We start from the raw sequence: 15,725 nt of genomic DNA, 5'->3' as shown, positions 1-15,725 counted from the left end.
GAGAAGGTCAAACTGTGTCTTTGAATGTGTCACGGTTGTTGGTGTCCGACAGGCTGGTGTGCGTATTTCCAAGATTGCTGAGTCCAGTCCATCACAGGGCCACATATGGAGGCAAACAACCATTCACTCTCACACCTATGGTGAATTTAGAGTGTCTAATTGACCTAATCCCCATATTGTGTGTTTGGACTGTGGGAGGAAACCAGAGAACCTGTAGAAAACCCACACACACACGCACAAACATGCCAACTCCATGCAGAAAGGCCCTTGATCCGACCAGGTCTCGAACCTGGGTCCGATTCCCATTATATATTATACTTTATTATTATATAAAAAGTCGTCACAGTCTTTTCATTTTAACAGCTCACGCCCAACTGGAAGTAAGAGTTTATTTCATAGCCACCAGGGGGCGACTCCTGAGGAAGCCGGTCTGAATGGTGGTCTAAGGAAGTCAGAGGAGTTAATGGTCTCACATAGGCCATCTTTAATAGGACGTGATCAGTTTTGTAAGCGATGCCTAGCAGTGGCTAGCGTTGTTGCCTCACAGCACGAGGGTTCGGATCCCCATTCGAATATATATATATATATATATATATATATATATATATATATATATATATATATATATATATATATACTAGTGCTGGGCCGTTAACGGCGTTAACGTGCTGCGTTAACGCGAGACTCTTATCGCGCGATAAGAAAATTATCGCCGTTAATCTATTCTCAAAGTTGGGTCTGGGACCTGGGTCCACAAAGTGAGCAAGCTATGAATTTCACTTTGATATGTTAGCGCGGATGTATACCTGGCCCAGAAGGCTCTGACCTGGCTGAGCGCGGATGTAGGTAACGTTACGTTATGTAATTTATTGTCATTTTTTGTTTTATAACGGTCTATGTAATTTACCACGGTGAAAATGGTTTCAGGTTGGATATCCAACCGTCGCGTCCGACAACTGTCTGAATGAATATCCAACCTGAAACTAACTTCACGCGTATAGCTTTAGCTAACGTTATCAACGTTTTGCTGATTAGTTGCTGATAGTTGCCTACTACTACTAGCAATCTTACTCTGATATACTTTTTCTGTCCTACTCCTAATGTTAGGTGTGATGAAAACAGAGGAGCGCCACTTAGCAGAAGAAGAATTCAAATGAGCCATTTTAATCTAGATTAATCTAGATTAACTCCAAGATTGCAGTGAGATTAATCTAGATTAAAAAAATTAATCTATGCCCAGCTCTAATATATATATATATATATACTGTATATATTACACCTTTTACTACATAAGGTAACAAAGTCAATTTGGTTTTCAGATTTTTCTGCAATGTATAAATGACTGTGAAATACTTTTGAGATGGAGACACATGTGATTAAGTGATTCATCAAGCTTGCGATTTTATTTGAGTACATTGAGCACAAGGCAAATTCACAGTGTCTAGGCAGATCACAGGTGGGTCCATGTGACCAGAACGTGTACGCAAATCTTTGTGAACTTGGAACTTACAACAGCAACATGGTTCCTGTAATCATTCCCTATATGTATGTTCAGTTGCAGGAAATGCAGAATAAAGTTGAAAATCTTATCCGAAAGCATTTGGTTGTAGGGCATTTCATCATTATGGCAAATTAATGTGTGTGTGTGTGTGTGTGTATGGTTTTTCTGCGTACATTAATCCAATATATTTGTCCTCAGAACACAGTGACCTGTGCTGAGAGACACCAGGTCATAAGGATATGAAAGATTATGTGTTTTAAAATCTTCAAAAAAACCCCACATTTATATGTATATATACATATATATATATATAAAATGCATGAATTGCGATTTGCAACACCATGAGAAAAAGTTATCCATTCAAAGTCACATTGTTCGTGTGTCTTGCGTCATGTGTTTTCTTTCCTCACAACAGTTTAAGCTTGCATCATGTACAGTACCTCGTGTACCCGTCGCGGAACATGTGACATGATGTGATTTTGTTTTTCTTCACACGTCTGATTGGACGGATCCCGCTGAGATCGGTGTCTGCACTCGACGACTGACACTAACACATGAAGGTGCGATTCCTTGATGAGCGCGATTCATCAGAGAGCCATTAACAACACGTGGATGTTTGTGTTGTTAAGTTGTCAATCGGAGTCTTGTCTCAGAGGCTCGAGTCAGTCGGGGAGAAAGTGTGTGTGTGTGTGTGTGTGTGTTGACGCATAGTTAGCATAGCAAAAAGTTAAGGCACAGAATAACTTGTCTGCTTTCTCCTTGGACAAAAGAGTTCAAACATTTGCTGACATTTAGACAAAAGTCCTTCAATAAAATTGTATTTTTCATTTCATTAGAGGTGAAACGGACAACTTTTTGACTTAAACTTGTCACTGTGAAGGGATAGAATTTAGTTGGACAAAAGAATAATTTGGTTTTCTTTACGTTATGTAAACACGTTAGTCTTAGTCGGTCTAACATAATTAAATAAGTGATAGTATGATTACTCTTGCATGTATACGATTAGTCCGACTGGAGTCGGGATTAACGTTCTGCTCATGCACCAACATTTCCTCCCCGGTTTTTGACCTGGAGGTAGAAGGAGACGACGTGTATACTGCAGCACTGTTGCAGGAAATCAACTTCAGACAACACCGCAACCACAAGAGCCATGCTCCATCTAATATAGATCTCATTAACGTGTACAGCAGGTATGAAACATACAGAACCACAACACCATCCATCGCCGTTCACTTTGTTGTTTTTCAGTGATACTCATTCAATACACACTGGCCTATGGAGAAATACAGCGCCACCTACCGAGGAGGAGTCAGAGGTACACGGCCAATAAATCGATTTTCTCGGACTTGGCAAGTTGTCCAGTTGCTGGCCTTAGCTCGATTAAACTGTGCATTGACTCATCGCAAAGCCAATGGACGTTTAGGTTCCTGATGTGGTTTCAAGAAAATAGTGGCCACTTATTCAAATAATAAAAATACCAACAGAAGGAAATGTGTCAGTACTGCTTCCGAAGTGTTTGAAAGCAACCACATTCAAATCAGAGGTTGTTTACACCATGGTTTTAGCCCAAAAGTCTGCTTCAGCCTCCTTGCTGGAAGTTACGTTCATGTTCTTGTGGACACACCGGTGCTAGAATGTGTGATACACACAACCCGGACTTTTGTCGGTTCTAAAACATGAGCAGCTCTCCCTTTGTTGAGTGTATTGTGAGATCTGGTTGCAGTGCTGGCTGAGAGTGTGGTTCTGGCCAGGAAGCTGAAGTGGACCTTTTAATTTATGGCACTTTTCAATCATAAAGATCTAGACTAAACTACTCGGCGCGACTTGACTGTGCTCATTCTTTTTTTTGCTTTTCCATTAGCTCTTTAACAACTGTGCATAACTGCCAGATATTGAAACTTATTCTGGAGAAAATGGGTAGTTACAGGACATTTTCTGGCCCTTTTATGGTTAAAATAAGCAAAACAAGTTTTTGACAAGACATTTTGAGGCTTAGGTATTAGTATTTGTTTCCTGGTGCTTCTTTTGGTATCTGCTCTGGCAAAGTTCTAAAGCCGATTCTAAAATGTGACCTCAACAGACTGATCGGAGAGTGCCGTCACTGGAAGAGTCACGAGGAACACAGGACACAGGAATCGAACCTGACATTTTTAAAAAACGGCGAGAGTGTGACAGCCAGCGTACATGGCTGCTGTCGGCAAAAATACACCATTGCCTCAATGTCCTCCAGTGTTTGTGACCAATTGGTGGCTTGGCTCAGCTCGCTTGGAACCTCGCAAGAGCAGGAACCAAGAAAAAGCACCAGATACTATCGGGTGACGAGCATCATGAAAAAGTGCCACGTGTTTGGCTGCCTCCGTGAAACAAGGCCCTTGCCTAAAGTTCAAGTAAAAGGATTATTGTAAGGGTACAAAAACAACAACCGCCTAGAAACCACCCCACACTACATTTTGCACATTGGACGTTTAAAGAATATGAGGAGGAAGTGGAGGGTAAGAAAGCAAAAGGAGGGGCGGGGTTAATGTTTATGTTTGTGGAGGAACAGAAAAATTTGCATTCCTTTGGAGACAAAAACACATCAGTGGAGTGATGTAAGAGGAGGGATAACAGAGAAAGGACAGACATAAATCAGGTGTATGACAGAGACCTCTTCAGAAACGAGAGGTGATGGAGACCTTGGAGAACAGTGAACTTTGCTTCCCGCATCTCTTCAACGCCTCCTGCAGGAAGCCGAAGCGTTCTCAAACTGAGGCTGTGGTGATTTTCATCCTGCTGTCCTTTGTTTCTCTGCTCACTGTGTTCCTCAACCTGCTGGTCATCATCTCTATCTCCCACTTCAAGTAGACACATATTTGTTGTTCGTCGTAGAGAAAGTTGTGAACACTATTGTTTCGTTCACTGATATCATGTTGTTGGTCTTTCTTCTCCAGGCAGCTCCAAACTCCCACCAACCTCCTCCTCCTCTCTCTGGCCGCCTCAGATTTCCTCGTTGGTCTCCTCATGTGCTTTCAGATTATGCTCATAGACGGCTGCTGGCTCCTCAGTGACCGTGTGTGTGTCACGTATCAATATTTGGCATATATCATCACTGCTGCCTCAGTAGGAACCATGGTGCTCATATCTGTTGACCGCTACGTGGCTATTTGTGATCCTCTGTTGTACTCCACAAAAATCACAATGAAAAGAGTTAAGATCTGCATCGGTTTGATTTGGTTTTGGTCTTTTGCTTTCCAAACTATGAATCTGAGTGATAATCTGAAAGAACCAGGCAGGTATAACAGCTGCATCGGAGAGTGCATCATTGCCGTGAACTATATTGCCGGGCTTGCAGATCTCATATTGAACTTCATAGTTCCTGTTACTGTTATTGTCGTGTTGTATACAAGAGTGTTTGTGGTGGCTGTGTCTCACGCTCGTGCCATGCGGTCCCAGATTGCAGCCGTCACACTAGTAACTGTTAAAAAGTCCGAGATTAAAGCGGCCAGGACTCTCGGAGTTGTTATAGTTGTGTTCCTGTTGTGTTTCCTCCCGTTTTTCTGTGTCACCGTTGGGGGTGAAGACACTGTGATCAATTTTTCAACCGCTGCTTTTGTCATATTTATGATCTTCTTAAACTCCTGTTTGAATCCTATAATCTACGCCTTTTTCTACCCCTGGTTTAGAAAATCTGTCAGACTTATTATTACACTGAAGCTGCTGCAGAGAGACTCATGTGAGGCCAACCTGCTGTAGAAAGGTGCATATTTCTTGTATTGTAGTTGACTAACTTGGTTATACTATTGTTATACTATTGTTATACTTAAAAATACAAATTACTGTGAAGCAACCCACTGAATACACAGAAATATAAAATAAAAAACCTTCACTTTGACTGGAGCTTAAATCATTTGAACAAACCTTTGCAGAAAACAGTGCTATTATATTAGAAGCTTGTATTTGAATTTCCCTATCACTGCAATATCGTTGTTCAATCCTCTATATACTCACCATGAAAATGAACTTCCTATGAGTTATTACTTCTTATTTTTCCATAATTGTGTATTCATACATGTTAAAATGCATGCTTTTTATTTATTACCGTCACTTTGGACTATGTTTGCTGCTCTAATATTGTACATTACTCTTTGAAGGGACCAATAAATGACTTAACTTACATTATCTTGTTTTTATTTAACAGTTGAGCATTTACAGCCACACTGGTTGTAATTAATTATTTAGCAAAAAGAGTTTAAGGGGGCCCTAGGACCAGAGGGGGCTTAACAAGGTCGTGTCTCTGGATCTAGTTTATTGCAGTTGCAGTCTCCTACAGAGCTGATCATAAAATGTTGTCCTTGCTCTAGTCTGGACAATGGTGCACTAACATAAACAGGCCAGCAGGGCCGCAAGGAAAAAGAGGTTTGTAGCCACTGATTAAAAAAATCCTAAAATACACCTAGAATAAACAAACTTACGTCTGCAACATTATAGGAATATGATTATTTTATCCTGGCAGACACACATAATGCAGCAGAGGCATCAACTGAAACCTTATCTTTGAATGAAGCAGCGTCAAGCGTTGCTGAACTGCATTGTGGGTCATGTTTACATAGTAAGTTAATGCTAAGACACGAGTAGACGCAAATCTCGGGTTGGCCTTGTGGAGCGAAATGTGCAAGCGGCGCAACGGGTCATTTGCGCCAACGCTCGAGTTAAAAATGTTCATGTGTTTTGCAAAGATACCTCATTGCCGCAAAGACCAGTCAACATTGAGATTCTCCGGATGACGTCACGTACTTGCCGGCGGCCACACTGTGCTCCGAGTCTTTCTATGGGAATTTGTGCCCATGCCTGCAAGAGCAGGAACCAGTGTTGTTTTTGGCAGCCATTTTAGATTTAGTCTCAGTCTTAGTCTTTTGGACTAAAATGTGAAAATGAAATTTCCTCCGCCAGTGGTGAGCTGCGACCGGCTCTAGGTCGGCTTGGAAAGGCTTGGGGCGAAGGTGGCAGGCGGCTCCGGCCGTCTGCTGTACAGCAACCACACTGCCCCCCGGGGCCGTGGACATATGTACTCGATGTGTCTTTTCCCACCCACCGGCTGCCCCCCTCACCGAGGGTTGTTGGTGGACCCGGGGGACAGGGTCCCTCTGCCCCTGGTGCTAATGTTGATCGAAGTGGACTGTCCTCAATGCGCCCCAACTGCGTTGCGTCGCCAGGGCGGGGAGCGGCCCACATAAATCGGGCGTCAGGGGTTGGTGGCGATGTCGGCAACCCACCCGACCTGTCTTGAAACGTGGACCAAGGGATTTTTAGGTTTTAATTGACAGATTACGCGCACAATAAGCAGAAATGTGCATCTGACAGATCACCCACTAACATCTACGTCCATTCTCGTCTAAAACAAAACTGGCAGGAACCAAAAAAAGCACCAGGCACCAGGTATTATACTGAATGGAAAAGCAAAAAAAAACAGAGTCAAACCAAGCCGAGTAGTGCTTGAACTGTATCATGAAAAAGTGCCACATGTTTCTACTGGCTGCTTCTGCACAAAATGGCTGCCTAGGCCCTTGCCTAAAATACAAGTAAAAGGATTAATGTAAGGGTACAAAAACAAAAACAGCCAATAACCCCCCACCCCCAAAACATTTTGCACATTGGACCTTTAAAAATTATGAGGAGGAAGTGGAAGGTAAGAAAGAAAAAGGGGAGGAGGGGAGGAACAGAAACATTTGCATTCCTTTGGAGACAAAAACACATCAGCGGAGTGATGTAAGAGGAGGGATAACAGAGAAAGGACAGACATAAATCAGGTGTATGACAGAGACCTCTTCAGAGACGAGAGGTGATGGAGACCTTGGAGAACAGTGAACTTTGCTTCCCGCATCTCTTCAACGCCTCCTGCAGGAAGCCGAAGCGTTCTCAAACTGAGGCTGTGGTGATTTTCATCCTGCTGTCCTTTGTTTCTCTGCTCACTGTGTTCCTCAACCTGCTGGTCATCATCTCTATCTCCCACTTCAAGTAGACACATATTTGTTGTTCGTCGTAGAGAAAGTTGTGAACGCTATAGTTTTGTTCATTGATATCATGTTGTTGGTCTTTCTTCTCCAGGCAGCTCCAAACTCCCACCAACCTCCTCCTCCTCTCTCTGGCCGCCTCAGATTTCCTCGTTGGTCTCCTCATGTGCTTTCAGATTATGCTCATAGACGGCTGCTGGCTCCTCAGTGACCGTGTGTGTGTCACGTATCAGTATTTTGCATATATCATCACTGCTGCCTCAGTAGGAACCATGGTGCTCATATCTGTTGACCGCTACGTGGCTATTTGTGATCCTCTGTTGTACTCCACAAAAATCACAATGAAAAGAGTTAAGATCTGCATTGCTTTGATTTGGTTTTGGTCTTTTGCTTTCCAAACTATGAATCTGGGTGATAATCTGATTGAACCAGGCAGGTATAACAGCTGCATCGGAGAGTGCATCATTGCCGTGAACTACATTGCCGGGCTTGCAGATCTCATATTGAACTTCATAGTTCCTGTTACTGTTATTGTCGTGTTGTATACAAGAGTGTTTGTGGTGGCAGTGTCTCACGCTCGTGCCATGCGGTCCCAGATTGCAGCCGTCACACTAGTAACTGTTAAAAGGTCAGAGATTAAAGCGGCCAGGACTCTCGGAGTTGTTATAGTTGTGTTTCTCATGTTTTTCCTCCCGTTTTACTTCGTCACTGTTGGTGGTGAAGACACTGTGATCAATTTTTCAACCGCTGCTTTTGTCATATTTATGATCTTTTCAAACTCCTGTTTGAATCCTATAATCTACGCCTTTTTCTACCCCTGGTTTAGAAAATCTGTCAGACTTATTGTGACACTGAAGCTGCTGCAGAGAGACTCATGTGAGGCCAACCTGCTGTAGAAAGGTGCATTTGTTGCTTGACTGTTTCTATTCTACATGTTGACCAAATTATTTATTTCTTAGATAAGTCTGTATCTTTAATGGCGATGTTTGTACGTCGCCATTGAAGAAGAAGAAGACATTTTGTGACTAAAACACATTCAAAGATGAAGGTCAGTGAAGGTCAAATGTTAACGGCAAATGCATAGAAATTACTGTTAGTGTTAACATATTTTTTTCTGGAAGGTTCTGGAGTCAAATGAAGTAAACGTGCTTTATGGAAATGTGCGTAGAAACTGGCCATGCAATAAAAAAAACAAAAAAAAACCTTAAATAAATGTTAGTTTTTTTAAGTATAGCTGACTCATCATCACTTTGACTGGAGTCAACACACGATGCATACTCTGTGGATTACTTTGTGAATAAGACTACTGTGGTTACACCTTAGACACTGTGGCCTAACTCCTGCAATGATACAGAGCTGGAGAGACAGACTGATGAGTAACAAGAGTAAAACATTATTAATCATTACTTGATCTGTCATTTTCAGGAGAAAGAAAATGGTGCACTAACATAAACAGGCCAGCAGGGGCACAAGGAAAAACACATTTGTAGCCACTGATCAAAACAATCCTAAAATACACCTAGAATAAACAAACAAATGAACAAATAAATAAATCCGTACTTATTTACGTCTACGACATCTTAGAAATATGATTACTGCTTAATAATCCACACATTTTACAGTTCTTATCTTATCCTGGTAGACTCACACGTACGCAAACAGAGGCATCAACTGAAACACTTTTCATTCTCTTTGAATGAAGCAGTGTCAAGCGTTGCTGAACTGCATTGTGGGTCATGTAAAGGTTCAACTTGATGCTGCGTTTACACGGGACAAGTTTACATAGAAAGTCACGCTCGAGTTGAAAATGTTCATGTTTGGCAAATAATTCTCATTGACACAAAGACCAGTCAGCATCGAGATTCTCTGGATGACGTCACGTACTTGCTCAGAATGGAAGAGAACATGATAATATATGTGTGTGGGCACCCGGAGTGAAGTGCCAGCAAGGCAAAGCAATGGACTCACAGTGCAGTACGGCACCCTCCCCATTCCCTTGGTTCTCCCTTTTGCAGCTATAACAGCTTCCACTCTTCTTGGAAGATTTTCCTCAAGATTTACAAATCTTTCTATGGGAATTTGTGTCCATTCATTCTGTGGAACATTAATGAGGTTAGCAAGAGAGCCTGGTGCTTGATGGTTGAAGGTCAGGGCTCTAACCCATAGTCAAGTTCTTCCACACACCAAACTCAAAGTCAAACCATGTCTTCATAGTTTTTGCTTTGTGCACTGGGACACAGTCATGTTGGAATAGCAAAGGGCCTTCCCAAACTGTTGCCACAAAGTCTTGGTATGCTGAAGCGTTTCGATTGCACTTCATTGGAGCCTGGCTTACAATCTCTATTCCAGTTCATCCCACGGGTGCCTGATGGGGTTGAGGTTAGGGAAGCACTGTATGTCCATTTCCTTAGAGAGGGAAACGTCACCAGAGGAGTGGACAACAAATAAATAAGTCAATCAGCTGTGGGATGGAGTCTCTCTCTCTCTCTCTCTCTGGTGATGGAGACCTTGGAGAACAGTGAACTCTGTTTCCCACATCTCCTCAACGCCTCCTGCAGGAGGCCAAAGCGTTCTCACTCGGAGGCCATCTTGATTTACGTCCTGCTGTCTTCCCTTTCTCTGCTCACTGTGTTTCTCAACCTGCTGGTCATCATCTCTATCTCCCACTTCAGGTAGCCAAATATTTTATTCACTTTAACGGTTGGACATACACATTATAATGTTGATGATGCTTCATTCACTGACTCGTGTTGTTGGTTTTTCTTCTCCAGGCAGCTCCAAACTCCCACCAACACCCTCCTCCTCTCCCTGGCTGTCTCAGATTTCCTCGTTGGTTTCCTCATGTGCTTTCAGATTATGCTCATAGACGGCTGCTGGCTCCTCGGAGACGGTGTGTGTGTTGTGTATCAATATTTGTCATATATAATCACCTCTTCCTCAATAGGAACCATGGTGCTCATATCTGTTGACCGCTATGTGGCTATTTGTGAGCCTATGTTTTACTCCACTAAAATCACACATAGAAGGATTAAAGTCTGTGTTGCTTTGAGTTGGTTTTGCTCTTCATCCTTCCAAAGTCTAAACCTAAGTGATAATCTGCAACATCCAGGCAGGTATAACACTTGTTTAGGAGAGTGTATCATTGTCATTAACTACATTGCTGGACTTGCAGATCTTATTTTGACCTTCGTTGGTCCCATTACTGTTATTATTGTGTTGTATACAAGGGTCTTTGTGGTGGCTGTGTCTCACGCTCGTGCCATGCGGTCCCAGATTGCAGCCGTCACACTAGTAACTGTTAAAAAGTCAGAGATTAAAGCGGCCAGGACTCTCGGAGTCGTCATAGTTGTGTTTCTATTCTGTGTCTGCCCATTTTTCTGTGTCACTCTTGTCGGCGAACAAACTGTGCTAAACGCTTCATCTTCAGCCTTTGTAATATGTCTGTTCTACTTAAACTCCTGTTTAAACCCTGTGATCTATGCCTTCTTTTACCCCTGGTTTAGAAAATCTGTTAAAGTCATTGTTACACTGAAGCTACTGCAGAGAGACTCCTGTGAGGCCAACATGCTGTAGAAAGGAGCCTGACCCTAAAAGTGATGTGTATTTAATTATATTTATGAATGTCTGAACCACAAATGTAAAGAAAGCAGACATGATACATTTTTGCTAGAGATTGCTAGAAAGCTTTTATTCTTCGCTGCCACCTGTGAACCAGATTATGGTATGTAGCCGCAAACACGTACAGGTACACATCGTTCTTTCCAACATTAACATCATGCCAGTTAGACTAGTTTTCTTCGATTTAGTTACTTAAACATATTTCCTAACCTGCCATTTAAAGTGCCTCCCAGAAAAACCCCCATTTGGAGGCCTGGTTGACCTCTCAATTCTTGCTGCGGTAAAGGGGTAAGGTGAAATACCTTACCCCTTTACCGCAACAAGAATTTAGACACCCGAGGCTTACAGTACATGTGCAACGACAAGGGGTGAAGTGGGATTGAGCCCCAGGTCTGAGGAAGAGGAATTTGCTGAATGTTTAAGCCGCATATGTATTTACTGCTGTGACACTGTACATTACTCTGTAAAGGGACCAATAAAAGGACTCATCTTAACATATGTTATCTTATCTTGAATTTATTTAGCAATTCAGCATTTACACCCATTTTGGTTGTAATTCATTTTTAAGCAAGATGACCGGAAACAACAAAGCTAAGCCGTGTGTGTGACTGAGGGAGTGGGGGAGAGGGAGAGAGGGAGAGAGTGTGTGTTTGTTGAGTGATGCAATCTCGGCTGGAAAACAACTTAAAAACCTGCCATAAAAAACAGAGTTTGGTACTAGCTCAACCCCCTCCATCCAACATTATCTTTCTTGAATTCGGTTGATTGTTGGGAAATACACTAAATGGACAAAAATAATCAGATGTCTGACCATTACACCAACAGGCTCTCTTCCACTCTTCGTCTTTCTATGGAAAATTTGTGTCCATTCATTCTGTAGAACATTAATGAGGTGAGACACTGATGTTGGACAAGAAGGCCTGGCTCACAATCTCTATTCCAGTTCTTCCCAAAGGTGATCGATGGGGTTGAGGTCAGGTCAAGTTCTTCCACACCAAACTCAAAGTCAAACCATGTCTTTGCTTTGTGAGCTGGGACATGTTGGAATAGAAAAGGGCGTTCATCAAACGATCGCCACAACGTTGGAAGCATAACATTGTCCAAAATGCTGAAGCGTTACGATTGCCTTTCATTGCCTTACATTTTCCTTGTTTTCTGTTTTCTACTTTTTTATTATTCTAAAAGTGCCTTTTATCTATTTATGACATTTTAATGAGTGCTAAGAGTGTCGGGAAGAAATTTAGTTATGCTTGCATAATAACAATAAAGAATCTTGAATCATTGGAGCCTGGCTTACACAGGTACTCGATGGGGTTGAGGTCAGGGCTCTGTCCGAGGCAGTCAAATACTTAACAGGTGCAGTGAAACACTTTTGTCCATACAGTGTCTGTGCATAGAAAGTCAATGCACAGACGCGAGTCGACGTCACTCTCGCGCTGGCCTTGTGGAGCGAATTGTACAAGTGGCGCAACGCGTCGTTTGCGCCAACGCTCGAGTTGAAAATGTTCATGTTTGGCAAAGAATTCTCATTGACACGAAGACCAGTCAGCATCGAGATTCTCTGGATGACGTCACGTACTTGCTCAGAATGGAAGAGAACATGATAATATATGTGTGTGGGCACCCAGAGTGAAGTGCCAGCAAGGCAAAGCAATGGACTCACAGTGCAGTATGGCAAAGTTTGGTGCTACTTCGCCCCCCTCCCCATTCCAACATTATTGGTATGTTAGTAGCACTTTTGGGGGATTGTTGGGAAATACACTAAATGGACAAACGTATATTACACCAACAGGGACTGTAATGATGTATTCAAATACATATAGAGTACTTAAATATGGAGTTGGTTCTCCCTTTTGCAGCTATAACAGCTTCCACTCTTCTTGGAAGACTTTCCTCAAGATTTACAAATCTTTCTATGGGAATTTGTGTCCATTCATTCTGTGGAACATTAATGAGGTTAGCCAGAGAGCCTGGTGCTTGATGGTTGAAGGTCAGGGCTCTAACCCATAGTCAAGTTCTTCCACACACCAAACTCAAAGTCAAACCATGTCTTCATAGTTTTTGCTTTGTGCACTGGGACACAGTCATGTTGGAATAGCAAAGGGCCTTCCCAAACTGTTGCTACAAAGTCTTGGTATGCTGAAGTGTTTCGATTGCACTTCATTGGAGCCTGGCTTACAATCTCTATTCCAGTTCTTCCCACGGGTGCCTGATGGGGTTGAGGTTAGGGAAGCACTGTATGGCCATTTCCTTAGAGAGGGAAACGTCACCAGAGGAGGAGTGGACAACAAATAAATAAGTCAATCAGCTGTGGGATGGAGTCTCTCTCTCTCTCTCTCTCTCTGGTGATGGAGACCTTGGAGAACAGTGAACTCTGTTTCCCACATCTCCTCAACGCCTCCTGCAGGAGGCCGAAGCGTTCTCACTCGGAGGCCATTTTGATTTACGTCCTGCTGTCTTCCCTTTCTCTGCTCACTGTGTTTCTCAACTTGCTGGTCATCATCTCTGTCTCCCACTTCAGGTAGCCAAATATTTTATTCACTTTAACGGTTGGACATACATATTATAATGTTGATGATGCTTCATTCACTGACTCGTGTTGTTGGTTTTTCTTCTCCAGGCAGCTCCAAACTCCCACCAACACCCTCCTCCTCTCCCTGGCTGTCTCAGATTTCCTCGTTGGTTTCCTCATGTGCTTTCAGATTATGCTCATAGACGGCTGCTGGCTCCTCGGAGACGGTGTGTGTGTTGTGTATCAATATTTGTCATATATAATCACCTCTTCCTCAGTAGGAACCATGGTGCTCATATCTGTTGACCGCTATGTGGCTATTTGTGAGCCTATGTTTTACTCCACTAAAATCACACATAGAAGGATTAAAGTCTGTGTTGCTTTGAGCTGGTTTTGCTCTTCATCCTTCCAAAGTCTAAACCTAAGTGATTATCTGCAACATCCAGGCAGGTATAACACTTGTTTAGGAGAGTGTATCATTGTCATTAACTACATTGCTGGACTTGCAGATCTTATTTTGACCTTCGTTGGTCCCATTACTGTTATTATTGTGTTGTATACAAGAGTGTTTGTGGTGGCTGTGTCCCACGCTCGTGCCATGCGGTCCCAGATTGCAGCCGTCACACTAGTAACTGTTAAAAAGTCAGAGATTAAAGCGGCCAGGACTCTCGGAGTCGTCATAGTTGTGTTTCTATTCTGTGTCTGCCCATTTTTCTGTGTCACTCTTGTCGGCGAACAAACTGTGCTAAACGCTTCATCTTCAGCCTTTGTAATATGTCTGTTCTACTTAAACTCCTGTTTAAACCCTGTGATCTATGCCTTTTTCTACCCCTGGTTTAGAAAATCTGTTAAAGTCATTGTTACACTGAAGCTACTGCAGAGAGACTCCTGTGAGGCCAACATGCTGTAGAAAGGAGCCTGACCCTAAAAGTGATGTGTATTTAATTATATTTATGAATGTTTGAACCACAAATGTAAAGAAAGCAGACATGATAATTTTTTGCTAGAGATTGCTAGAAAGCTTTTATTCTTCGCTGCCACTAGTGAACCAGATTATGGTATGTAGCCGCAAACATGTACAGGTACACATCGTTCTTTCCAACATTAACATCATGCCAGTAAGACTAGTTTTCTTTGATTTAGTTACTTAAACATATTTCCTAACCTGCCATTTAAAGTGCCTCCCAGAAAAATCCCCATTTGGAGGCCTGGTTGACCTCTCAATTCTTGCTGCGGTAAAGGGGTAAGGTGAAATACCTTACCCCTTTAACGCAAAAAGAATTTAGACACCCGAGGCTTACAGTACATGTGCAACGACAAGGGGTGAAGTGGGATTGAGCCCCAGGTCTGAGGAAGAGGAATTTGCTGAATGTTTAAGCCGCATATGTATTTACTGCTGTGACACTGTACATTACTCTGTAAAGGGACCAATAAAAGGACTCATCTTAACATATGTTATCTTATCTTGAATTTATTTAGCAATTCAGCATTTACACCCATTTTGGTTGTAATTCATTTTTAAGCAAGATGACCGGAAACAACAAAGCTAAACCGTGTGTGTGACTGAGGGAGTGGGGGAGAGGGAGAGAGGGAGAGAGTGTGTGTTTGTTGAGTGATGCAATCTCGGCTGGAAAACAACTTAAAAACCTGCCATAAAAAACAGAGTTTGGTACTAGCTCAACCCCCTCCATCCAACATTATCTTTCTTGAATTCGGTTGATTGTTGGGAAATACACTAAATGGACAAAAATAATCAGATGTCTGACCATTACACCAACAGGCTCTCTTCCACTCTTCGTCTTTCTATGGAAAATTTGTGTCCATTCATTCTGTAGAACATTAATGAGGTGAGACACTGATGTTGGACAAGAAGGCCTGGCTCACAATCTCTATTCCAGTTCTTCCCAAAGGTGATCGATGGGGTTGAGGTCAGGTCAAGTTCTCCCACACCAAACTCAAAGTCAAACCATGTCTTTGCTTTGTGCGCTGGGACATGTTGGAATAGAAAAGGGCGTTCATCAAACGATCGCCACAACGTTGGAAGCATAACATTGTCCAAAATGCTGAAGCGTTACGATTGCCTTTCATTGCCTTACATTTTCCT

At 42.5% G+C, this 15,725-nt stretch overlaps 4 protein-coding genes across 4 annotated transcripts; all 4 read left to right on the top strand.

Annotated features, from left to right (window-relative positions):
- The first annotated feature begins 4,147 nt into the window (after positions 1–4,147).
- LOC122765257 (trace amine-associated receptor 13c-like) lies at positions 4,148–5,656 on the top strand. Its single transcript, XM_044019418.1, has 2 exons — positions 4,148–4,341; positions 4,432–5,656. The coding sequence occupies exons 1-2, from the start codon at positions 4,169–4,171 to the stop codon at positions 5,231–5,233; spliced, it is 975 nt and encodes a 324-aa protein (XP_043875353.1). The 5' UTR covers positions 4,148–4,168; the 3' UTR covers positions 5,234–5,656.
- Positions 5,657–7,322: 1,666 nt separating this feature from the next.
- Positions 7,323–8,946, top strand: LOC122765261 (trace amine-associated receptor 13c-like). The gene is made up of 2 exons (XM_044019424.1): positions 7,323–7,495; positions 7,586–8,946. Exons 1-2 carry the CDS (start codon positions 7,323–7,325, stop codon positions 8,385–8,387), a joined length of 975 nt encoding a protein of 324 aa, XP_043875359.1. The 3' UTR covers positions 8,388–8,946.
- Positions 8,947–9,754: 808 nt separating this feature from the next.
- Positions 9,755–11,607, top strand: LOC122765238 (trace amine-associated receptor 13c-like). The gene is made up of 2 exons (XM_044019392.1): positions 9,755–10,163; positions 10,263–11,607. Exons 1-2 carry the CDS (start codon positions 9,991–9,993, stop codon positions 11,062–11,064), a joined length of 975 nt encoding a protein of 324 aa, XP_043875327.1. The 5' UTR covers positions 9,755–9,990; the 3' UTR covers positions 11,065–11,607.
- A 1,849-nt stretch (positions 11,608–13,456) lies between these two features.
- Positions 13,457–15,074, top strand: LOC122765249 (trace amine-associated receptor 13c-like). The gene is made up of 2 exons (XM_044019407.1): positions 13,457–13,630; positions 13,730–15,074. Exons 1-2 carry the CDS (start codon positions 13,458–13,460, stop codon positions 14,529–14,531), a joined length of 975 nt encoding a protein of 324 aa, XP_043875342.1. The 5' UTR covers position 13,457; the 3' UTR covers positions 14,532–15,074.
- The last annotated feature ends 651 nt before the right edge of the window (positions 15,075–15,725 follow it).

The sequence above is a fragment of the Solea senegalensis genome, linkage group LG2 (assembly GCF_019176455.1).
Source record: "Solea senegalensis isolate Sse05_10M linkage group LG2, IFAPA_SoseM_1, whole genome shotgun sequence".
Taxonomy (NCBI): Eukaryota; Metazoa; Chordata; class Actinopteri; order Pleuronectiformes; family Soleidae; genus Solea; species Solea senegalensis.
Note: the sequence above shows the minus strand (reverse complement) of the source record. Positions and strands in the feature narration are given on the sequence as shown.